The sequence below is a fragment of the Myxocyprinus asiaticus genome, chromosome 38 (genome assembly GCF_019703515.2).
Source record: "Myxocyprinus asiaticus isolate MX2 ecotype Aquarium Trade chromosome 38, UBuf_Myxa_2, whole genome shotgun sequence".
NCBI classification, from domain to species: domain Eukaryota; kingdom Metazoa; phylum Chordata; class Actinopteri; order Cypriniformes; family Catostomidae; genus Myxocyprinus; species Myxocyprinus asiaticus.
The window spans coordinates 40,948,439-40,974,281 of NC_059381.1; the positions used below are offsets into that span (position 1 = coordinate 40,948,439).

The following is a 25,843-nucleotide window of genomic DNA, read 5'->3' on the forward strand; positions in this document are numbered from 1 at the left end:
CAGCAAAGCGTCATCACTCTCCCATTCCACTCAGAGATACACCAACTGAGGATCATGTTGAAAGAGCCCTAATAATTGGTGATTCTATTGTAAGGAACATGGAAATTGAGACTCAAGCCACTATTGTTAAATGCATATCCGGTGCCAGAGCGTCTGACATCAGATCAAATTTACAAGTGCTGGCTAATGCTAAATGTAGGTACAGTTGTGCTCAGAAGTTTGCATACCCTTGGAGAATTGGTAATATATGTACCATTTTTAAAGAAAACATGAGCGAGCAGGCAAAACACATTTCTTTTATTTCTTATGGGATTCATATTCAACTGTAGGTTATAACAGAATGGCACAATCATAAAACAAAACATGGCAACAAAGAAAAAAATTAAATGACCCCTGTTCAAACGTCTGCATACCCTTAGTTCTTAATAATGTGTATTGCCCCCTTTAGCATCAATGACAGTGTGCAGTCTTTTGTAATAGTTGTCTATGAGGCCCCAAATTCTTGCAGGTGGTATAACTGCCCATTCGTCTTTCTGCTGTAACCACTGGAGGGTCAACTTGGCCTTGTGCTTAGGGTCATTGTCATGCTGGAAAGTCCAAGAGCATCCCATGCGCAGCTTTTGTACAGAAGAATGCAAATTGTCTGCCAGTATTTTCTGATAACATGCTGCATTCATCTTGCCATCAATTTTCACAAGATTCCCCGTGCCTTTAGAGCTCACACACCCCCAAAACATCAGTGAGCCACCACCATGCTTCACAATGGGGATGGTATTCTTTTCACTATAGGCCTTGTTGACCCCTCTCCAAACATAGCGCTTATGGTTGTGACCATAAAGCTCTATTTTGGTCTCATCACTCCAAAACATGAGGCGTGTCAAGGTGTTGTCGGGCATATTGTAACCGGGCATTTTTGTGGCATTAGTGCAGTAAAGGCTTCTTTCTGGCAACTCGACCATGCAGCTCATTTTTGTTCAAGTATCGTCATATTGTGCTCCTTGAAACAACCACACCGTATTTTTCCAGAGCAGCCTGTATTTCTCCTGAGGTTACCTGTGGGTTTTTCTTTGTATCCTGAACAATTCTTCTGGCAGTTGTGGCTGAAATCTTTGAAATCTGGCTTGGTATCAAGAGATCCCCGAATTTTCCACTTCTTAATAAGTGATTGAACAGTACTGACTGGCATTTTCAAGGCTTTGGATATCTTTTTATATCCTTTTCCATCTTTATAAAGTTCCATAACCTTGTTACGCAGGTCTTTTGACAGTTCTTTTCTGCTCCCCATGGCTCAGTATCTAGCCTGCTCAGTGCATCCACATGAGAGCTAACAAACTCATTGACTATTTATACACAGACACTAATTGCAATTTAAAAAGTCACAGGTGTGGGAAATTAACCTTTAATTGCCATTTAAACCTGTGTGTGTCACCTTGTGTGTCTGTAACAAGGCCAAACATTCAAGGGTATATAAACTTTTGATCAGGGCCATTTGGGTGATTTCTGTTATCATTATGATTTAAAAAGGAGCCAAATAACTATGTGATAATAAATGGATTCATATGATCACTATCCTTAAATAAAAGACAGTTTTTTTGCATGATCAGTCATATTTTCAAAATCAATGCCAAAATTTCACAATTTCTGCCAGGGTATTCAAACTTTTGATCACAACTGTATTCTAAAATTGTTATTCATGTTGGCACTAATGATGCCCGGCTTCGCCAGTCAGAGATCACTAGAGATAATGTTAAAGAGGTGTGTGAACTTGCAAAAACAATATCAGACACTGTAATATGCTCTGGCCACTCCCTGCTTTTCGTGGTGACGAGGTTTATAGTAGATTAGTGTCACTGAATGGCTGGATGTCTGAGGGGTGTCTGGAGAATAGCATAGGATTTATAGACAATTGGAAAAGATTTTGTGGTAGACCTGACCTGCTAAAGAGAGACAGAGTCCATCCCTCCAGGGAAGGTGCCACTCTCCTCTCTAGTAATTTGGCTCATAGTCTTAATAATGATAGTATTTGACTAACTGAGGCCCAGGTCAGGAAGCAGACAAACTGGTTAATCCAAACATCTGCTTGCTGGCTTGATATGTCACATAGGTCACATGAACTACAACACATACAGACTGTATCACCTAGATATTATATAGAGACTGTGTCTGTTCCCCGAATTACCAAACACAAAACTCTCACTAAATCATTTAGAAAAAATCTGATTAAGGTCAAACTTTAAAAAAAAATAAATAAAAAAAATAAAAAAAATGAAGATTAACATCATATAAAGGTAGGGCTACTAAACATTATCTTTCTACCAAAGAACTAATTGTAAATGAAATTATTACAGATCATAGTTTGGATGCGCTCTGTTTGACTGAAAACTGGCTTAAACCAGATGAATTTATTAGTTTAATGAATCTACTCCCCCAGGTTATTGTTAACATGAGCCTCATCTGAAGGGTCGAGGAGGAGGTGTTGCTACAACTTATAGTGAAATGTTTGGTGTTACTCAGAGGACAGGATATAAGTTTAAGTCTTTTGAACTAATAATGCTTAATATGACACCGTCAGATTTAAATAAAAAATCTCTGTCTTCTTTTGCCCTGGCTACAGAACATAGATCACCCAGGCCTTACTCAGGTTTCCTTGGTGAATTTGCAAATTTTCTATCTGATCTAGTAGTTACTGTAGATAGAGCTTTAATTGTTGGTGACTTCAACATTCACATAGATAATGAAAATGACACATTGGGATTAGCATTTATTGATATTCTCAACTCTCTTGGAGTCAGACAAAATGTGACAGGACCAACTCATCGCCATAATCATATGCTAGATTTCATTCTGTCATATGAAGTTGATGTTGATACTATAGAAATTCTACCGCAGAGCGATGTCATCTCAGATCATTACCTCGTCTCTTGTTTGTTGCGATCAGCTAATGTCACACAATCTACACCACACTATCTTTCAGGTAGAACTATTCTTTCAACCACTAAAGATAGCTTCACTAATAATCTTCCAGAATTATCTCACATAATCAGTAAGCCAAAAAGCTTAAAAGAACTTGATAAAATAACAGAAAATATAAATACAGTCTTCTCTAGCACTCTTGATAGTGTCGCCCCCTTCGATTAAAGAAAATTAAAGAAAAAAGACTCACACCGTGGTACAATGTTCACACTCATGCTCTCAAGAGAGCAGCTCAGAAAATGGAGCGCTAGTGGAAGAATACAAAATTAGAGGTATTTCGTGGTGCATGGAAGGATAGTGGCTGTGGCTACAGACAGGCACTAAAATCTGCCAGGTCAGCATATTTTAGTAAACTCATAAAAAATAACCACAACGATACTAGATGTTTATTTAGTACTGTGGCTAAATTGGTTAGGAATAAAGCATCGATTGAACCAGATATTCCGCCGCAGCACAATAGTAATGACTTCAAGGATTTTTTACTGATAAAATTTAAATAATCAGAAATAAAATTGGAACTATGCAACCAACATAATTATAAGATTATTTTCACAGCACCTCAGAAAACAGTGTCTCATCATTTTGCTCATGAGCAACTTCAATCCTTCACTGTCATAGGTCATGAAGAGCTAACAAAACTTACCAAAAAATCAAAAGCCACAACATGTATGTTAGATCCAATACCAACTAAGCTCTTAAAAGAGGTATTCCCAGTAATCTCAGAACCTCTTCTTAATATAATTACCTCCTTGCAGTGTTCAGGATGCAGACACACTCACTCAGTTTAAGTATAGACTAAAGACTCATCTGTTTAGCCAGTCATACACATAATTTATCCATCAACTCACAATTAGACTGCTTTAGTTAGGTCTGCCGGGACCAGAAACATCCATCATGATGCATAAAATTGAATGGCATCTACACTAATATTATTCTGTTTGTTTCCATGTCTCAACCTCGGGATTCATACCAGAGCCTGCCAGATCCAGCTCCATTCCTGCTTGGTGTTGGACTCCACTGCTACGTGTCACTGAGAGATGATGACAAACTATAGCCGGTGCAAGCCAGACATCACTTCAGTTTTTTTTACTTCAGAGGATGAACTGATGCCAACTCCAACTGTAAGACATCGGATACATCATATGCCACTGCCTGAACCTTGGACTTAGGATGGAACCCACCGAGCCCCACCGAAATGCCCTGCAGGTTGAACTGCGATGCACCTCGTCATTTATCTCTGCCTATATCACCTTTGTCTATTGATGGACTACACCTCTTGAAATGGAATACATAGACTATCATTTAATTGCCCACAAAAGCCTTCATCAGCCAACTAACAAAGGACAATGCATCTATGTGAACTTCTGCAGTTAATCCAGGATGGACTTCAAAGACATTAGTCATTAATCTTAAAGTTCATAAAAAAAAAAAAAATATATATATATATATATATATATATATATATATATATATATATATATATATATATATATATATTTTATTTTTAAAACACTGGACCTTAACTCTAACTTATTTTACAAATTTAAAACCATGACTTACACTGCACACAAATAACTAATACTGGCATTTTATTCATGTTGTTTAGCCAGAGGGGAACTTGCCCCCACAGTGAGCCTGGTTTCTCCCAAGGTTATTTTTCTCCGTTAACCAACATCTTATGGAGTTTTGTGTTCCTTGCCACAGTCGCCTTCGGCTTGCTCACAGGGGTTCTAAATACAATTATTATTTATTTAATTTCTATACACATTTTACAATCATATTTAATCAAACTACACAATGATCACTGTAAGACATTATTGATATTACAGTTTCATTTTTTGTTTTTGTTAATGCATGATTTCCTGTAAAGCTGCTTTGAAACTGTGTGTTGTGAAAATCGCTATACAAATAAATGACTTTCGAGCATGAACTGCCCATTTAAATTCCTGCCACAGCATCTCAACTGGGATCAAGTCAGGTCTTTGGCTAGGCCACTCCAAAACTATAATTTTGCTTCTTTTGAGCCATTTAGAGGTGGATTTACTCCTATGCTTTGGATTATTGTCTTGCTGCATAAACCAGTTGCGCTTGAGCTTCAACTCAGGGACTGATGACCTGACGTTCTCCTTTAGGATTTTCAGGTAGAAAGCAGAATTCATGTTTCCCTCAGTTACTGCAATTCTTCCTGGCCCTGAAGCAGCAAAGCATCCCCACACCATCACACTACCACCACCATGCTTGACCATAGGTATGATGTTCTTTTTGTGGAATTCTGTGTTTGATTTATGCCAGATGTAACGGGGCTCGTCTTCCAAACACTTCCACTTTCGACTCAACATTCTTCCAAAAGGTTTGAGGTTCATCAAGGTGTGTTTTGGCAAAATTCAGACAAGCTTTAATGCTCTTCTGGGTTATCAGTGGTTTTCGCCTCGCCACTCTTCCATGGATGGCATTTTTTGCCAGTGTCTTTCTGATAGTGGAGTCATGAACAGTGACCTTTATTGATGCGAGAGAGGCCTGCAGTTCGTTGGATGTTGTCCTTGGCTTTTTTGTGACTTCCTGGATGAGTTGTTGCTGTGCTCTTGGAGTAATTTTGGAAGGTCGGCCACTTCTGGGAAGGTTCACTACTGTGCCAAGTGTTCTCCATTTGGAGATAATGGCTGTCACTGTGGTTCTTTGGAGTCCCAGAGCCTTTGAAATACATCAGTCTGGGAAGGGTTAGAAAGCTATTTCGATCACCTTTTTCCTCATTATTTCTGGAATTTCTTTCAACCTTGACATAGTGTGCTACTGGGTGAGAACTTTTAGCCAGTTTCATGCTGCTGAAAAAGTTCTATTTAGGTGTTGATTTGATTGAACAGGGCTGGAAGTAATCAGGTATGGGTGTGTCTAGTCCAGCTGAACCCCATTATGAATGGAGTTTCATAGATTTGGGGATTTAGTAACTAAGGGCAAATACTTATTCACACTTGGTATTGGATAACATTTTTTGCTCCAATAAATAACATTAACATTAAAATTTTTATTTTGTGTTTACTCAGATTGCCTTTGTTTTATGTAAGATTTTGTTAGAATTTTTTAAACAATTTAGTACAAGATATCCACAAAAAACAGAAGAAATCAGAAAGGGGGCAAATACTTTTCCTGTCAAAATGCATTTATTTTCTTCTAGGGAAAGAAAAAAAAAAACCAATATGTAATAATAATGCTTTATAACATTTTCCAAACAAAGCCTGCCACAGTACAAAGGTAGAAATGCACTAAAGTATCACCAACTCAAGTAACACTAAACATTTCCCAAAGTCTAAGAGGGAAATTGGCTAATTAAAAAGAATAGTCCCAATAGGTTGCACATCTCTCTCTCTCTCTCTTAAACCCTCTTCCTCCACAATATTAATCATCTGGCAGGCTGATGCTATTTAATAGCTGTAGCAATTGCGAAGCTGAATTCACATGATTTGTGCCGATGTAAACTCCACATGAAGTGCTGCGGAGAATGTCTGTTTTAGTGATGGCACTGCCCAGTTAATGATACTTCATTTGAATTGTCCGATATATTGGTAAATGTGTTAATTTCGGCAGCTCTACTTATACTTAACATTTCTTTGTGTTTTAACACAAAACTCTTTGTAACACCTAAAAGAGCAATGTATCTCCTTAGATACAAAGATTTTGTCCATTTATGAAAAGTGTAAATATTTAATTCATACATTTTCAACATCAACAGTGTAATTCCTAGATCAAATATTTTAAGCAAGGCATGTCCCTCCAAATACAGTTAATATGTAAAAAAAAAAAAAAAAAAAAGATCAATGTTTACCTTGAGGTCAGACGTTTTGTCAAGACATGCTGTCATGTTACCTTTAGATAAAGATTATGAGTTTATGCCAGATTTTTTATACAGTCAGATGACCAAAGTCTAATACAAAGTCTTTTGGGCTAAGGTAAATTATATCACTCAGTCATCCCACATCATCTACAGAATGTCATTTTTGTCATACAGTTTTGGTGATCTGCATGCACCCCTCAAACAACAAATCTGCTCAAAAGCAATCTGTATTGACAGATTGACGTCAAATACACAAGTGACAAGCCTTTGTAGAGCACTTTAATTTACAAGATTAGGTGCATTACACCTTAACTACAGAAAGTACAATTTACTCAAAACATATCATACACACCCACTTTGTGGCAATAAAACCGCATGCCTCAATAAAACACATTATATACGTAAAAAAATATCAAAAGATAACATTATGCCTTTAACAAACAATAGAGTAGACAACAACAAAGGCCACAAAGCAACTTTTTTTTTCAGTTGTTTGCACATAACCACAGATTACTAGAGGACATAGAAAAGGTTTTTCATGCATTTAATTAAACTTCTAAATGTGTCTTTTGCCGTTAAATAATCAGTACAATAACAATAACTTTGGTTCAGTAATGACAATTGAATAATTGCAGTTAATTAATAATTCAATATTGCAAGTGGATATTTGTAAAGTCAAAAGTAGTGTAAAAGTGTTTTTTGTTTTAATCAGAAATGTGATTACAAAGTGCTGTCTATGGTAAGTGCTCCAGTCACATGATGTAAACTGATGAAAAGCAATGTATATACAGCCATGGCCAAAAGTTTACATCCTTTGGATTTAAATCAACATAACACAAAAACTCATGCAAACTGTCTTCACATTAAAATTTGTTTTTAATAAAGACTAAGAACCAGCAATATGACACCTTTAAGTAATCTGCTAATATAATAGTTCAGATTGTTTTAGACTGTAAAAAGAAAAAATTCCTTAATCTTACAATGTAACTGTTTATCAGTGACTGCACTAATAAAAATGTAACTGGTTTATTAAATCTGAACATATATGTGCATGTAAGAGGGAAAGGTCAAAAATGTATACAGGTGTTAATACTTTAATTTTTCAGATAAGACAGAAAGACTGTATTGAATAGCACTTTTTCTGCTTACAACAGCGAAAGGCTGATTTCAACAGCCCAGAAACTGCAATACTTTGAATACAATATCAAAAAGGTACAAATGTAGGGTCTTGACCATCACACATAATTTAAAGTAACACTTCCCTAACGGTTTACATCATTGTTGATAGAAAATGCATTCTAATTACTTTGTAACATTTAAGAACGGCAAAGCTGATTATTTACTAATTAGAATGTATTTGGTGTAAGCTCTCTCTCTCCGTAGAGTGCAATACAGCCCTTTAATTTGAATAAGTTAAACCCAGGAATCAAATATATCCTTTGGAGCTATTATGACAAAAAACAAAACAAAAAAAAAACTTTATATATTACAAATAGAATTACTATCATCACACTGGAATTAAAGGTGACAGTGTGTAAATATGTATCTGCAATGAGGTAACACTTATAATATATTAAAAACTAATGTTGACTGCAGACAGATGGCAGATTTCAACAAAATGTTGCCATTCACGTTAGCTGGCATGACAGTGTCTTGTGTTATTGTCCCCCTCAAACATAGAGGCTAAACCCTAAATACAAAAAGGAAGAGCAAATGTAATGGCTCTTTTGAGTGGAAGAACTTTATTGAAGTGCTCAGAGCACGACACATCAGGCCAGGGATGGAGAACAACCTTGATCAAAGATTTCATATTCAAAACATTGTACTTTCTTGATAACCCCATCATAAATGCCACACTTAACTTTAACCAACGCTTTGTTGTGCAGGTTGGATTTAATCATGATCAATCACTTTTGATCATGTTTTTGCCATAGATGCAGCTTTGATTTCAAGGGCTATTAAATGTTAAATGCACTTCACTAAAGCTCTGTTAGTACACACTAGAAAATGTTCAGTGGTGAACTTCTGGAAATTGGGCTGGGTTGATATTTCCAATTTTCTGTCACATGACAGCATGAATCACAAACAGTTACATTCTTTGGGGTCATCACAAAAACAATTATCAAATCATGGCAAATGTACTTATTCTACTTATCTATTCTCTAAATACTTAATTTACAGTACTCTACAATGTAAATGAGGGATTTTAAACATACCACTTTAGTTCAGATATATAAACATAGTCAGTCAAAAAATCTTTTGGAATTAAAGAATTTCTCCATGCTTGTCTCAAGTATTCATTTTATGTGACAATACTGTACCTAAGCAGTTTTTGAAAATATAGGTCTTGATCAAAAAGATGGCCAATAAGTTTGTAAAAATATACAAGATATTCTAAGAAATTGTTTAGTTTTACTCCCTGACAGGCTGTAAACTTCCCTTCATCTGTATGATCCATCAGTAAATCACTTAATCTTTGAAACAGAACCATTAATGCCACATGTGGCAAAAACAGCAGAATGTGACTTGAATCAGTTTATCCATTAAGAAATGTGTTGAGTAATATAAGCAAATGTAAATTACACTGTAAAGGGTAGGGCCAATGAAGTTCAAGTAAAAGATGCAAAGCTGTGGGCTAGTACATCCTCAAGCGAATAATTCTGCAACTCTTATACACCACTAGAGAGAGAGAGAGAGAGAGAGAGAGAGAGAGAGAGAGAGAGAGAACATGAGTTAGTACTATACATTATGTCACTGCTTGTCATGTCAACTATGAGTTACATGCTGTATTCAAAACTAGTATGAAAATATTTTTAATTCTTTTATAATTATTATATGCATTTTAATGCGAACAGTGTGTCGGAATGTAGTCTCTCAATACAATTTGTACTTTCCAGTTTCCATTTGTCATGCAGCAGGACCAAATTAATTGGTTAATTTTTTATTTGAAATGATAACCATGCTATTTGTAAATGCTGTTGTTATGAAGTCAGAATGAGATTCACAGATGCATTACATGATTTAATAAGTGTGTTTATAAATATTTTCCCAATGCACACACAAAAACACATTTCAAGGTAGGGCTGGGTGATGTGGCCAAAAATAATATCCCAATAAGTTTTTTTTTCCATTACGTTCGATATAGATATCACAATTTTCTGTACGTCATACCATTAATGGGGCGGAACAGCATTCCACATGTTTGTTAGACCTCAAGAATGAATTCAACAACTTGTTTGTTTACAAGTAAAATCCAGAGGGTAATCTACTTTAAAGTATACTCTGTTTAGTATTTAATCCTACATAAGGTGCGTGACCTCCTTTCGAGGAAATTTTGCCGATTTCATTATCTTCAGCTGATGTTTGACTTCACTGAAAGACTTTCTTGTGACACTCCACATCAGGTGGCGGTAATGCACCACTGGATGGATTGCCAACCACCAATAAACATCACAAGAAGAAATATTGTCTTGCCAGTGACAGAGTTTTGGAAAAAACATTTAACTAAATAGTACATAAACAGCAATGGTTTTGATGTCGGAATTATTGTTGTGTTCAGTCGAGAGCTATATTGCATTGTCAGTTTTGTCTTGGTCGTTACACAATGATATCATATTAGCCAGATAGCTAGCTGCTATAACTTTGCTGAACTGCTCACGTTTTTAGCAACACGCACCTGATCCATTTGTCTAGCTGTAAAGCATAGAACATTACTCAAGTTTATCAATATCGGAAAAAAAAACATTCCGATAAATATTGATATCGTTTTATCGCCCAGCCCTATGTCATGATACATTTTTTTAAGCTGCCTTTGTAAACTATAGCGGACCCCATAATTTGTTGGTGCATAATGACAATGCATATTATTTGCAGTCGCTTTACAAAAATGGGCTTTTTTCATGCAGACATGTTTTACATACTGGGTTTTTACCTTTTGACCAGTGGCTCAAAATAAAAAATAAAATGAATCACAAAGAGCGATTTCTAGGTGATGAAATATCTTAAGAACAGAACAGAACTAGTGAAAATATAAATATAAACTGTACCATGACTTTTCCAAGACTACTTTAACTAACAAACATGAATTTTCAAAGCCTGGAAAATCACAGTTTTAAAATTCCCTGATAATTACAAGTTCTCCATGAGCGTGGAAACCCTCTGCGGAAGTTTTATTTCTGGGAGAAATATCGGTTTGTTGGCTATTTCTCTTGCTAACATTAGATGAAAGATTCTAGTATCTAAAATGATACTTTTGTAGATCTGAAATATTCAAAATATTTTTTTAATTTATTTTGCTTATTACAGGTGGAGAGCATCTTTTAAGCAATCAAAGGTTTGTCATTGGTGAGAGCTACACATATGCCAAAGAACTTGCATTTGCAGAAATAAAAAAATAAAGTGCTCTTATTGCATGTTGTAATTTTTACATTAATCATTACCTGACTCTCTTATTTGGTGATGGCAGAGGGAGCACCAGAGCGGTGGAAATGAACAATCTGCCACTTGCCGTCTTTGCGGTGCCAGATCCGCGTCTCCTCTGATTGGGCAGTGTGCGGCATGCCGTTTACGTCGAGGTACTGCGTGATGCGGATGTAGGCAATGCAGGCGGCCTCCTCGCCAATCAGATGAATGTGAGGGTTCAGAATGGTGGTGTGAACAGGCTTGCTGTTCTTTGACCACACTGTGAAAACAAAAACACAATGAAGTTTTACAAAAGGTTGAGGAGAGATAATATCAACACTGTATACACGATTCACGGAGGGGTTGAATCCTTGAGATGACACGTTTATTGCAATACTCCTTACTGGATGCATGTCTTTTCCCAAACCAGTCATAATTTAAACTTCTTTTAATGTCAAGAAGTGGGAAAAAAAAAAGAAACTGCTCCCTAGAGTATGCTTGGAAGGTTGAACCCAGCTGCCATCAGCCAGCGGTTATGAAAATAACCACCATCTATAAAATGTTGATATGCTTAAGACTGTATTATAAAATGGATAGTTCCGATCCTGGATGCTGATTGGTCACATGATAAAGCACAGCTCTGACCTCTTCACAAAACTTCTATTTGTATCACTACACATTACTGGGAGGATGTCCTGCAGGTTCAAAATCAGTTAGTTAAAAATGCAGCAGCTAGAGTGCGGACAAGAACCATGAAATATGATCATATCAGCCCAGTCCTAGCGTCGCTATATTGGCTACCTGTTAAATTTTATATTAATTTTAAGATACTTCTAACAACTTACAAAACTTTGAATGGTCTAGCTCCACAGTACTTGCGTGACCTATCACGCTATATTCCATCACGTTCATTACAGTCACAGAATTCTTGTCTGTTAATAATACCTAGGATATCAAAATCCACAAAAGGAGGTAGATCCTTTGCTCTTTGGCTCCTAAACTATGGAAGTCTTCCAAAGATCGTTCAGGACTCAGAAACACTTTCAGTTTAAGTCTAGACAAAAGACTCATCTTTTCATCCAGGCATACACCTAATTTATCCATCAACTCATAGTTCTGCTGCATTAGTCAGGTCTGCCGGAACTGGAAACACTTCTCATATTCTATAATCCTGTTTTAAAGTGAATGGCATCTACACTAATATTATTCTATTTGTTTTCCTGTCTTAACCTCGGGATACATATTCTGAGGTTACCAGAGCCTGCCAGATCCAGCTCCGGTCCTGCCTGATGTCCAACTCCCACTACTACGTGTTGCTGAGTTATAACAACTAACTGCAGCCTGTGCCAGCCAGATATCACTTCAGAGGATGAACTGATGCCAGCACTAACCATCAGACATGGGATACTTCACTGCATGAAACTTGGACTTAAGTTGGACACTGGAAATTAATCTGCCACAAGCTTAGTCAAACTGCAGTGCACCTTACTGACCTCTGCCTGCATCACCTAGGTCAAAGGATGGACTACACTCTTAAAATGGAATACACAGACAATATATTAAATTAATAATTAAAGCCTTCATCTGCCAAATAAAAAAGGACGGTGCATCTACATGAACTTCCGCAGTTGATCCAGGATGGATTTCAGTCATTAATCTCACAGTTAATTTTGTAACACCTTCTCTATTGAATTTGATATGTGCTGCATATAAAATGAGGGTCCAGAGAGACTAAATTTCCATGAGTCAAGTGTGTTAGGCACAAAAATATAAAGATCTTGAGCAGTGTAATAAACAACATAACCAGTGCAAACAACCCTAAACATACATTCACAGTCAATATGAAATCATAAATAGTCCACAGTCTCTCTCAAATAAGAGTCTTTGCAAAATGTAGCACTTGGCTACAAAAGGCTCAGGCTGGAGTGGTGAATGAGATAAAAATAGTACTTAAGTTTGGTGTTGTTGAATCCTTTGCAATCCAAGAGTAATCCACAATGTGATCTATGTTTAGTAGCAATGATTGTAGATAGATGGATGATTGCTGAATGATGATGACACTTTTAGTCCTGGTCTTTATAATGGTTGTGCTGGTTTCTCATACATGTATAAAAAACTAACTTTTCTATATGGTAAGTACCTATTTGATCTGGGTTGTCAAGAGTTATTACTTGGTAATTGACATTAACCCTTTTCAAGACTTTGTCAAGGTCCTTGCCATTTGGGTGCTAGTTTGGCCATAAAAGAATCTGCAGCACGAGACAGAGGGTAAGGATCCAAACCAGGTCTCCTTCCTCAAAGGACTCTGGTTTTCTCCACTTGTTGTAGTACTTGCCTTGTCTCTCGAGCTCAGCTAGTCCATTGCTTCACCTGCTCGATGAGATCTTGGTCTCTCAACAGTGCAGTAGGCTATATGGTCCGGGTTTGGTGGTTTGCGAATCAGCCATTCTAGTAGCTTGTGTCCAAGTGCAATCTCAGCAGGGGTGAGGCCAGTACTTTCCTGCCATGACATGTTAATGATATTCCAGAATTCTGGAAACCATGTCCCAAAGGCAGTGATTGTCATGGATGTATGACGCTATCATAGTCTTAAGAGTGCAATTGATTCTTTCTGTTAGGTTGGTTTGTGGATGGTAAGCTGTAGTAGGTTTCTGGATGACTCCACATTGTTTACAGGTGTCATTCAGGAGTTGTGCGGTGAATTGTGGGCCATGGTCGGATACCAGATATGCAGGCATTCCCCACCATGTGAATATCTCCTTTGGGAGAATGTTAGCAATGATGTAAGTTTTAGCAGATCGCATTGCGAATAATTCCACCCACTTGCTGCAGTAATCCATGGTTACCATCAGATATTCATTGGATCTGGAGCTTTTTGGGAAATGGGCCCATCAGATCGACACAGAGCATGTGTCCTTGTTCCACTACGGGCGTTGACTGAAGCAAACCAGATAGCTTCGAGATTCGAGGTTTGTAGGCCTGACACGTCTTACATTCGTTTGGAGTTTCTGTAATCACTTTACGAATCTCGGGGCAATAGACATTGTCGAGCAATCGTCTTAAGGTTTTCATCCTTCCCAAATGTCCACTCAACGGGTTGCAATGTGCAAACTGTAAAAACTGTTCCCTCCATGAAACTGGTATGATTAGCTGTAATGTGTGTCCCTTGTTTGTCTGGCACACTGCGGAACAAGTAATCATTCTGTATGATATAGGATATGCGGGTAGGGTCTGTGACAGGTTGCTTGGCGATTCTTGCATCTGCGTTTCACCAATTTCATCCCAGCTGACTGGCAAGTTGTAGTCTGGTTCCGAGGTTTGACAGATGGCAATGTGTCCGACGACTTCCGGCATGGCTACTCCCCGTGATAGGGCGTCTGGCACTACATTACACTGGCTCTTATGGCACTTCACTGTAAAGTTAAAACCTTGGAGACATAGAGCCCACCTTGTGAGGCGAGAGGATGGTTTGGGGTGATTGAATACCCAAGTTAGGGCGGCATGGTCCGTGAGTACTTCAAAGTTCCTTCCCTCCAAGTACTGTCTCCACTTTTCTACTGCCCACACCACCGCTAAGCATTCCTTCTCTGCAATAGAGCACGATTTCTCTGCCCCATGTAGAAGTCGAGAAGCATAAGCTATGACATGCTCTGCTCCGTCAAAGTCCTGTGTAAGTGCAGCTCCTAGTCCGACATTCTACTATAAAATCCTTACTGAAGTCAGGTGGCATTAAAACTGGTGCTCTTTGAAGTGTGTCTTTAAGATCATTAAAAAGCATGTTGGCATTCTGATGTCCAGTTCCAAGCTGCATTCTTTCCCTTAGTGCATGTAAAGGTGCTGCTTGCTCTGAGAAGTGAGGAATGAATCTGTGATACCAGCCAGCAAGACATAAAAAAAAAACAATGTTGTACCTCTTTGAGATTCGTTGGCATTGGGACATTTTGGACTGCTTTGACTTGAGGCTTCGATGTGGACTCCTCCTTCGGAGATAACATGTTCAACGTACGTGATGGCCTTTTGAAGCATGTTACACTTAAGGTTGGGTATTGAACCTGAGGCTTCCAGTTTCACAAAGAGCTGTTTGACATGTACAAAGTGATCAAAGATGTTTTTGGAATAAATCACTATGTCGTCGAGATATACAAAACAGATTTTCCCCAATGAATTCTCTTAGTATGGTGTTCATGAGTCTTTGAAATGTTGCTGCAGAGTTTGAGTCCAAACGGTAGACGTACAAATTCGAATTGGGCATTTTTGGTCACGAATGCAGTCTTTTGTATGCCATCCTCATCCATGCAAACCTGCCAATAGCCACTTTTGAGGTCCCGTGTGCTGAAGATGGTTGCTCCATACAGAGATTCAAGTATATCCTGAATCTGCAGCATAGGGAATCCATCGAGAGGGGTCTTTGGCGTTCAGAGCTCGGTAGTCAACACAGAAGCAGGTACTTCCGTCCTTCTTGGGTACGAGGACTACTGGGCGCTGCCCAAGGTGAAACCGAAGGTCTTATGATGCCTTTGAGCATGTTAGTTACCTCCTCTTTGATGACCTGTTGTTTGCTGACCGAGACAGGATATGCTCTTTTACGTACTGGGATCTCATCGGTGGTGTTGATTTGATGACGAATTATGGCAGATGTCCTAAAGCATCAGTGCACACAGTCGGCCGATCCATCAGTAATCCTTCCAGTTGCTGTTTCTGGGCTCTGGAGGCATGAGCATGACTCACTAGCTCCTTTAAGGTAGATAGTATGGTGGAAGACATTTGCACTAGGGGTAATGCAAGGTGCAGACTGACAGTGGGTAATGAAGATAAAATAAATGGGTGATAGACATCACTTTCTTCAGGAATTGCATACATGGTGGTTTTAAAATCAATGATGTATCCTGAGGAATTCATAAATTCAAGTCCTATTAAAATAAAAAAAATGTTAAAATCACAGTCTCTCGTTACAAAGGCTCGCAGAGGATAGTTGTCCATGGATCGTGCACTGCCAAGTTACTTTTCCCAAGGCAGAATGTACATATCCATTTGTGAGGAAAAATGACTGTCCTCTGCTAGATTGCAAAACTTCATGACGTGACTTCAGCTGGTGCCAGAATGATTCTTGCATTAATGAGTAAGTACTTCCTGTATCCGGTATGGCTTGACATTGATGATTTTTAATGGTTATGCGTAGTGTTAATTGGTGTTAGCGGCTTTTTGATGTTCTCAGAAAAGACAGCTATATGGTGATTTGGTTGTCGCCCTTTTGCTGGTTTTATTGCATCAGTTGACTTTGAGGTTGGTTCCGTTTGTCTTTGTTTCCAGAAAGATCTCTCCTCGCTGATATCCCTTTCTACGAGTGTACCCACCCCCGTCTGGTGTTGAAAGGTTCAGAAGTGTAGTCTGGCTCCAAAGGGAACTCACCCTCTGTCTCTTCATACAAGGCAGCCATTTTGTGTTCTTTAGACTATATGAATTAACCTTGGCTAAATAGTTCAAAGTTAATGTCATGCACTTCTCAAAATATATTACTTTAAATACCCATTTTCTGCAATGACTCATGGAGGATAGAATTTTTTGTCTCTCATATAAAAGCAAGATTCAGGTGAGGCTTCTAAATTTTCATGAGTCAAGTGTATTAGGCACAAAAAAATTAAGATCTTCAGCAGTGTAATAAACAACATTACCAGTGCAAACAACCCTAAACATACCTACCATTCACAGTCAATATGAATCACAAATAGTCCACAGTCTTTCTCAAATAAGAGTCTTGTTTGTCTAAATGTTGCGCTTAGCTACAAAAGGCTCAATCTTTGGAGTGGTGAATGAGATAAAAATAGTACTTAAGTTTGGTGTTGTTGAAACCTTTGCAATCCAAGAGTAAGCCATGATGTGATCGATGTTTAGTAGCAATGATTGTAGATAGGAGATGGATGATCAAAGATTGTTGAATGATGATGACAGATTAAAGATAACTGATCCTTTTAGTCCTGGTCTTTATAATGGTTGTGCTGGTTTCTCATAAATAAAAACCCTCTGCATGTAACAGAATAGACAGGTCATAAACACGTGTTCTGTGCTAATAAACCATACTTACAAACCAAAAATATATATACACAGAAAGAGTACTCAGGATTGTACTTACATTTGAGCATAAGAGCAAACAAGTTCCTCAAAACAGGGTTTGATATGAGAGAACAAAGATGAGAAAGTTTCTCTATGTGCATAGTATCTGACTTCCTACCTAACACTTCTTCTCTTACTGTTAAATAGTCTGAGTGACTGCTTGATTAACACTGACAGGTATATTCACATAAGTGGCCACTGGGATTCATGGGACAGTGAAACTGTTACAATTTTAACCCATGATTGCACTACACATAAATAACTAATATTGGCATAATATTCATGCTATTTAGCCAGAGGGGAACTGGACCCCACAGTGAGCCAGGTTCCCCCGCCAAGGTTTTTTTCTCCACTAACCAATTTCTTATGGAGTTTTGTGTTCCTTGCCACAGTCGCCTTAAGCTTGCTCACTGGGGGTCAAAATATAAATATAATTATTTTCTATTATTTATTTTAAGGCACAATTTACAATCATGTTTTTATTTTTAATTTTTTAATTTTATTTTATTTATTAAACTGCACTATTATGACTCAAAGACATTATATTACAGCTTTTTCTGTTAAAGCATAATTTTCTGTAAAGCTGCTTTGAAATGATGTGTGATGTGAAAAGCAAAAGATGTTCATCTATATTTTCACAAAAGATGTGAAAATATAGATGAAATTACTCTGACGTCACATTGCAGGAAACCACGCTTCCGAGCTCTTTTGAGCAGCAGATTTCAATGGTGGAAATAGACAGCGCTGCAGTTTGAATCATCTTTTAAGCTTTATAGAGTGTAATAATGTCTGTTAATGTTAATAAAAGTTATTATTTTAATAATTTTAATATTATGTTAATATTTTTATTAAGATTTTCCATTATACAACAAACACAAATCAAAGAAGAAAAACTAAATAGAAAACAAAAACAGAGAACAACCCAGGCATATTTAAGAAAGTACTGAGTTACGTGACTGAATTAGTATCACAGCATATCTTAGCACAAGCACTCAATAAGAGGTGGGCAGCACCCTATATATGCTTCATCAGGGTCAGCATCGTACTGGGCAAGGTGATCCAGAAATGGCTGCCATATTCCAGAAAATGTATCAAGGTTACCCATTATGCTATATCGGAATCTCTCCATGTGTAATATACCAATGAGCTCAGTCAACCAGGTGTTAAACTGAGGGACAGTATCTGACTTCCAGAGCCTTAGAATTACCTTCTTATCAATAACCATTCCATACATAATAGTGCTTTGAAGCGAGACACTGTGGTTTAGCAGGGAAAGAGAATACCCAAATAATGCAATCTCTGGGTCAAGTTCAAACGTATAGCCATACATGTCAGAAAACCACTTGAATATGTCACACCAGAAATGGTAGAGTTTGTCCAGAATGTCCAGAAAAGGTGGGTCAGAGAGCCTTCAGCAGATTTACATCGGTCACACAAAGAAGAGATGGTGGGAAAAATTCTATGCAATTTGGTTTTTGAATAATGAAGTCTATGCACCAGCTTGAATTGGATTAATTGATGCATGGTATTAATAGAACAAGATCGGATTCTACCAAGGCTCTCCTCCCAAACATCATCCCCAATCTGTATACCAAGTTCCTCCTCCCAAGCATTTTTCAGAGAATGAGTGGCATAATTTACTTTTTCAGAAAATACATTTACAAAGTCTGAAACCAAGTTTTTGGAGTCAGGTAGGCCCAACAAAATCTTATAAATCCTTCTTTCTTCAGGGAGAGACTCAAAGTTAGGCACCGAATGACATACATAATTTCTAATCTGTAAGTGTTGGAAAAAATGTGTTTCGGGAAGAGGAAACTTGATTTTTAACTGAATAAATTAAGCACAATATTTATTGATATACAAATCTTTCAAAGTGACTATACCTTTTAGCCTCCAACTGTCAAAAGTCGCATCCAAGATGGGTGGGGGTAATGCGTGGTTGCGATATACTTGGATGTGAATAGAAGTGCCAGGCTGTCTGCAGCCCTTCTTAATTTGCTGCTATATTTTCAAGCAATTCAAAATGATTAAGTCCACATTAATGGTTGCAGGCAATATGGGTGTTGAGAAAAGGAGTGCTGGAAGTGAGCTGTTTTTGACATTATTCTTTTCAATGGCTACCAGGGGGGGGTATCGGTAGAGATTTTCGTTCTGTAATCTTCCTGCCAGTAGACAAGGGCCCTTGCATTCGCTGCCCAGTAATAATGCAAGAAGCACAGAAGCCCTAGTCCACCTTTCTGTCTTGGATTCTATAAATTTATTTTTTTGTAATTACAATTTTTTATTGATTCAAAAATACACAACAGAGAAAAACACAACACATACACGAATCAACATCTAACATTTAACCCCCACTAATATCCCTCCCCAATCACCAACCCCACCCTAACCCCCACTGAACACCCCTGTGGTCACATATAATAATACACACACACACACACACACACAAAAATGTTAATATATAATAAACATACATAATTAAACTAGACTTCTCACTCCCCATCCCTTCCCTGAGACTCCCCGAAAAACACTAAATAATTACCCCATTTCCTGACAAACAAGTCCCCAAACCCCAGCCTTCTACTTGACACCTCCTCGAAAGCTGCCACCCTCCCCATCTCCGCACACCACTCTGGAAATGATGGCGCTCCATCCGACTTTCAACCCCTTAAAATAATTTGTCTGTCAATCATGATACTGGTCAGAACCCAATTTTTTATATGTTTATCCCCCAAATTTATGACTGCCCCATTGCCCAAAATACAAAGTCTGGGGCAAAGTAAAATTTGAGTGCCCATTATGTCACACAAACAACTCTGAACCTTCAACCAAAATTCTTGGATCTTAACACACCCCCAAAAGACATGGGTTGTGTCTCCAACTTCTGATTGGCATCGCCAGCAGGTGGGTGTGTCTTTAAGACCAAGCCTATACAATCTAGAGGAGGTCCAATAGAATCTATGTAAAATCTTGAACTGCATAAGGTGAACCCTTGCATCTCTAGATGCAGACTTGACATTTTTTAGAATCCTAGCCCACACTCCCTCCTCCAATACCAAATTTAAATCTTTCTCCCATAATCTCTTGAGAAGTTGAAGCTCCATCCCCCAGAATCTGAATTAACAGGGAGTAATACACTGATGCCTCATGACCTTTTCCAAAAGCAGTAATCACCTCTCCCAGAGTATCTGCCTCTTTAGGTGGGTGTGTGCTACTCCCAAAAACAATACAGAGCAGGTGACACAGCTGTAAATACCTATAAAACTGAGATGTGGGAATCCCAAAATGTTGAACCAAATTCTCAAAAGATCTCAACACTCCACTCTCATACAGGTCACCGAGTGTAGTGTAAATATTATACATAAACATGATGAAAAACATTTATAGTCAAAAGTCTCAAAAGATCTAAGACCAAGATTTTTACACATCCTATGAAGCGTCAATGTTGCTCTAGGGGGCTTACACATTTTTGCAGCCATCAATAAATTAAAGTCTCCTCCCAATATTATATCATGAGGGGTGCCAGCGGCTTGCAACATCCCTTCAAGATCTATAAAAAGATCTTGAAGGTGCGTAAATATTAGCCAAAATCAACCTTTGCCCCTGAATTTCTGCTAAAACAATAATGACTCTTCCTAATTTATCTTTAATCTGTTTGAGACATTTGAATTGTAGATGTTTACTTATCAATGTATTGACTCCCCTGCTCTTACTTGAGCCAGCACTAAAGAAAATATGTCCACCCCATATCTTCCCAAATTTTTCAGCTCCCTGCAGAGAAAGATGCATTTCTTGAAGAAACACTATATCATATTTCTTACATTAAAGAAAAGAAATAACCTTCCTTCTTTTGATGAGGTGCCCCAACCCATTCACATTCCATGTGGAGAGATACAATCCACTCATATTAACATTTGACATTTTGACATATTAGAAAAAATAGATTGTGTGTCAAAAATAAAATTATAAAGACCACATTCCAACACTGGTGCAACAATCAACCCCCGATCTTTTCCCAGAAAAAAAAAAAAAAAAAAATAGAAAAAAGAAAAACGTGCACATTAACCCCACGCATGACAGCACCAACCGGTGTCCATTCTTCTAAACTCAAACAGTCTATGTACGCCTACGAGAGCCCCCGTGACAACTTTGCTGTCGGATTGCTCAAGTACGGTGTTTCTATAAAAAAAAATTTGAAACAGAATTACACAACAGAAGATAATCTATAAAACAAACTCCAGCCATAAGGCGGGATAAACACAAGGAACGTGTAGATTCATCCGCATAACTGTCCCGAAGGTGTGTTCCTCCACAAAATAAACTCCAGCCTCTAGCGGCACCAGCACACACAAAAAAAATAAAAAAAATATATATATATATATATATATATATATATATATATATATATATATATATATATATATATATAATTTTATATATGGATAGATAGATAGATAAATTAAAAAAGTGGGCTGTTCAATTTCGTCGGACAGTCAAACAAATGTTCAGTGAGCCAGCCCATTAGAGACTAGAGACTTCACCAAAAGACTTTATAAGATCTAGCAAAATGGGGATAGACTGCTCAAGAAGCAATAAGAAGAGAACAACGTCATCCGCGTATAGGGAGGTGTGATGGTCTATGTTCCATATTCATATAAGTTCAATAGATGGATGATTCCTCATACTAACTGCAAGGGGCTTGATAGTGACTGCAAAAAGCAGCAGGCTAAGGGGACAGCCCTGGCGTGTCCCACGATGTATTGAAAATTATTTTGATCTTTCCTAGTTTGTGAGGATGGAGGAAGTTGGGTGAGCATACAATGTTGTAATCCATGACTCAAAACGACTACCAAACCTAAATTCCTCTAACACCCTCACCATATAAGACCATTCCAGCTGGTCAAATGCCTTCTCCTTGTCTAAGCAAAGGGCAGCTACCTTAGAACTTTCCTTATACTTATGATACATTATGTTCATTAAACTTCTAATGTTATAAAATGAAAATCTATTAGGGACAAAGCCTGTTTGGTCCACCTGGACAATAGATGAAATGTATTTTTTTTTTTTTTTTTTTGCTAATGACTTCGTAAAGATTTTCATGTCAGAGTTCAATAATGCAATAGCATGAAAAATGAAGGCTCAGTCTTGTCCCTACCCTCTTTTAGTATTAAGAAAATACTGGCTTCATATAGTGTGTCAGGAAATTTCCAGATTCCAAATGAATGAGTAAACATCCTCAACAGAAGGGAAGCCAACTGCGCAGAATACTTTTTGTACAGTTCAATACCAAAACCATCTGGGCCCGCAGTCTTGCCATTGGGAAAGGATTTTATAGCATCGAAAATCTCTGGAATAGTGATGTCAGAGTTTAAGGCCCCTTGGGCATCATCGCTCAACTTCAACTCCAATCAAAAATGTCCCCTTTTGCCTTTGACGTGTATGATTGTTCATAATATTCTCTAAAGCAATCATTTATACCCTTAGGATCAATAACATGACCCCAGGTTTTGATCTGATTTTGTGTATAGCTCTATTAGCTTGTAAGCCTCTCAGCTGTTGAGCCAGTAATTTATGGGGCTTTTCCCCCAGCTCAAAATGTTTTTGTCTTATCTTAAACAGCTGATCCTATACCTGGCCAGATAAAATGGTGTTATATTCATACTTCAGTTTAAGAATATTCTGTAAAATGGAAGGGCTGGAGGAAGCTCTGTAGGTGGGTTCCAATTGAAATAATTCACTTTCAATTTTTAAGAGGCGCTTATGCCTTTCTTTTTTATCGAAGATTCAAAATAAATTATATGTCCCCTAATCACGTCCATAAAAGTTTCCCACAAAGTGAAGTCTTTGACATCTGTGGAGCGGGACATGGTCATGTGTCTGTCACTGGGGAGAGAGGAAGCGGTAAAGGCCATCACCTGGTGATTAATGATATGTAACACCTGTGTCTCGTTACAGTGACGATGGAGATGGGCTTGAAAAGGCCGCCGAGAACGCCAGTGAGAGAGAGAGTCAGAGACAAACACACACCTGAAGCTGCTAGCTGAAAAGCCAATACTTTGATTGTGGAGCTGAAAAGCCAATACTTTGAGTGTGAAGCTGGAAATGTTTAAACAAAAAGCTTGATTTACCTGGACTGCCACCCCTCTTCCTGCTTCCTTATTGTTGATTCCTCCACAACATCCAAGTTGTCATTGGTCTCCAGGAATTCCGAAATCTCGATGGAAATAAATTGGCAGAATGATGCGTCAAAGAGCAGGGAAGGACGAAAGCGCCAGTTATACTGCTGCTTCTTATGGTCAAGGATAAGTGAGGACGGAGAATGATCAGAAATTAAAATATTGTGTTTTTGTGTTATTGAAGTGATCACATTAGATATCAGTTTAGAGTCGATTAAGAAATAATCTATTCTTGAAAATGACTTGTGTTTTTGTGAGAAAAAAAGAGTAGTCTCTATCCGTGGGGTACCTCAGTCTCCAAATATCAACCAGATTTGTGGAAGTCATTAGGTTATTAGGCAGAAGGCAATTGGCTTATTGCACCGACCTGTCCAAACAATTATCAAGCAGCACACAGTTAAAAATCACTACCTATTATCACATGTGTATCAGAGAGTAAATTAAATATCTTTCTAAAGAAATTTGGGTCATCATAGTTTGGTCCACATACATTGAGGAGTGTAACATGAAATTAATATATGTAGCCAGTGTAGGTTCTAATGGTTGTTTAGATCAGTGTTACTATCAGAAATAATTAATAATTATTTCTTTAGTTATTAATTAATATTTAAATTAAATAATAGAATCTAACTCATTAAAACCTCACACGGTGCACCATTAAATGTAGTGTGCCATTTTCAGGAGCAGGTTTGGTTATTAGCAATAATTAATAATTATGAAAGATAATTATTAATTATTAAAATCAATAGAACATTGATGAGAATCAATGTTAGCTTTTTTAATCCTTTAAATCAACAATTATCAAAGATAATCATTAATTATTAACTTTTGATGAAACACTGATTAAAATTAACACTAGCTTATTGATCCTTCAAATTCAACAATCATCAAAGATAATAATCAATTAGCAAAAATCCATAGAATATTAATAAGGATTAATATCGCCAGGGCACCACCCTGGAATCAGGGACTAATAACCAGATAGTATAACAGTCTCAATATTAGATTGTTCTCTTAGGAAAATCGACATCCGAAGAATATCGACCTTCAAAAAGAAACAATGAAGGCTTGAATCCGAGCACTGACATCCCCTGTCAGCATTTGACACAGGTGTATGCAGAACAAACCAAAACACTTCACTTTGAAATATAACAAAGTTTATTTATGCAGTAATATCAATTAATAATCAATGCAATGCAGTCAATAAACTTCTGACTTACAACTACAAACTAAACAGTGACATGATTAGATATGGTAACCAAAATAAGCCTATAACACATGAGAGGAAGGTGTGTGTGTGTGAATGTGTGTGTGTGTAAGGAGTGACGTGCACAAAATGGCGGACGTGCCTCTCGTGGAGAGTACGTCACGCGAGATTTCCGGCCAGAGAATATGGCAGCGAATGTGGGCGGAGAGAAGCCAGTCAATGGCGTTTGCCCGTTTACCGCATGTCTTCGCTTGTACGATAACTTAGGGACAAAGCTGAGCTTTATCACGAAGTTATATACTAGCCAAAAGTGTGTGTGAGAATGTTTGTGAGGGGTCGCGTGTGTGTGTGGTTAGTACGAGAGAGAGAGAGAATAAAGTGGCGGCACCAAAGCCGGTTTCGCGATCGTGGGAGAGAAAGCAACTGTTAGTTTATCACTCAGAGACGCGGTGGACGGCTTGTAAACCGTCCCGCAGTCTTTGGTTCTTTAATGGATAAACTCAGTGTGCCGGTTTCACCCGCGATGGTGGAAATGCACAACAGTTCAATGTGGTTGGACTACAACACAGCAGATCTCATTCGTGATAACAGTACATTACAGTAATACCTTGAGTATTATTAGCAGCAATGAGCAGACTCGGCGGTCCGTAAACTGTACAAGCAATAACCTTGATACACAAGAATAACACACTATAATATTCTATCTCTGCCCAGACGTAAACCTCTTACTTGAATCACATGAGGATGCAGGTAGAATGTGTGTTCATCCGTCATTTGACTCCGACTCGTTTCCTCGAGGCTCGGGTGATGACGGGAGGCCGTTTCCTCGCTCTGTCGGCGGGCGGTATGGCTGCTGATTCTCGGCGGGCTGGCGGAGAAATCAGCGACGTCGGCTTGATTGAAGATGGAACAGAAATCTTTTTTCTCTTCACTTCTGCAGGCAAATGGATGAAGATGCGGATTGCTCGGCGATCTCCTTCGGATCCGTTAGAGTGTTCGCTGGAACACAGAGTAATCTCAACTCGTCCAGCGAGATGGAGATTGTATGGCCACAGTTTCAAGTCGTACGTTACTTCCTTGTGCCACGAGGCTACACCTGAGAGCAGCGATGAGCTGCACAGCGAGCAAGGATCTCAGAGGTATTTC

General features: G+C 38.1%; 1 protein-coding gene across 2 annotated transcripts in view; it reads right to left on the minus strand.

Annotated features, from left to right (window-relative positions):
* Window positions 1-6,122: 6,122 nt before the first annotated feature.
* Window positions 6,123-25,843, minus strand: part of LOC127429136 (calcium/calmodulin-dependent protein kinase type II subunit alpha) — a 217,675-nt gene continuing 197,954 nt past the window's right edge. For both annotated transcript variants that reach the window (XM_051677982.1, XM_051677981.1), the window contains 2 exons: window positions 11,242-11,483; window positions 6,123-9,481 (listed from right to left, as the gene is read on the minus strand). In XM_051677982.1, the coding sequence (XP_051533942.1) occupies window positions 11,251-11,483 (233 nt within the window). In that variant the 3' untranslated portion in view covers window positions 6,123-9,481; window positions 11,242-11,250. The remainder of the gene's footprint in view (window positions 9,482-11,241; window positions 11,484-25,843) is intronic.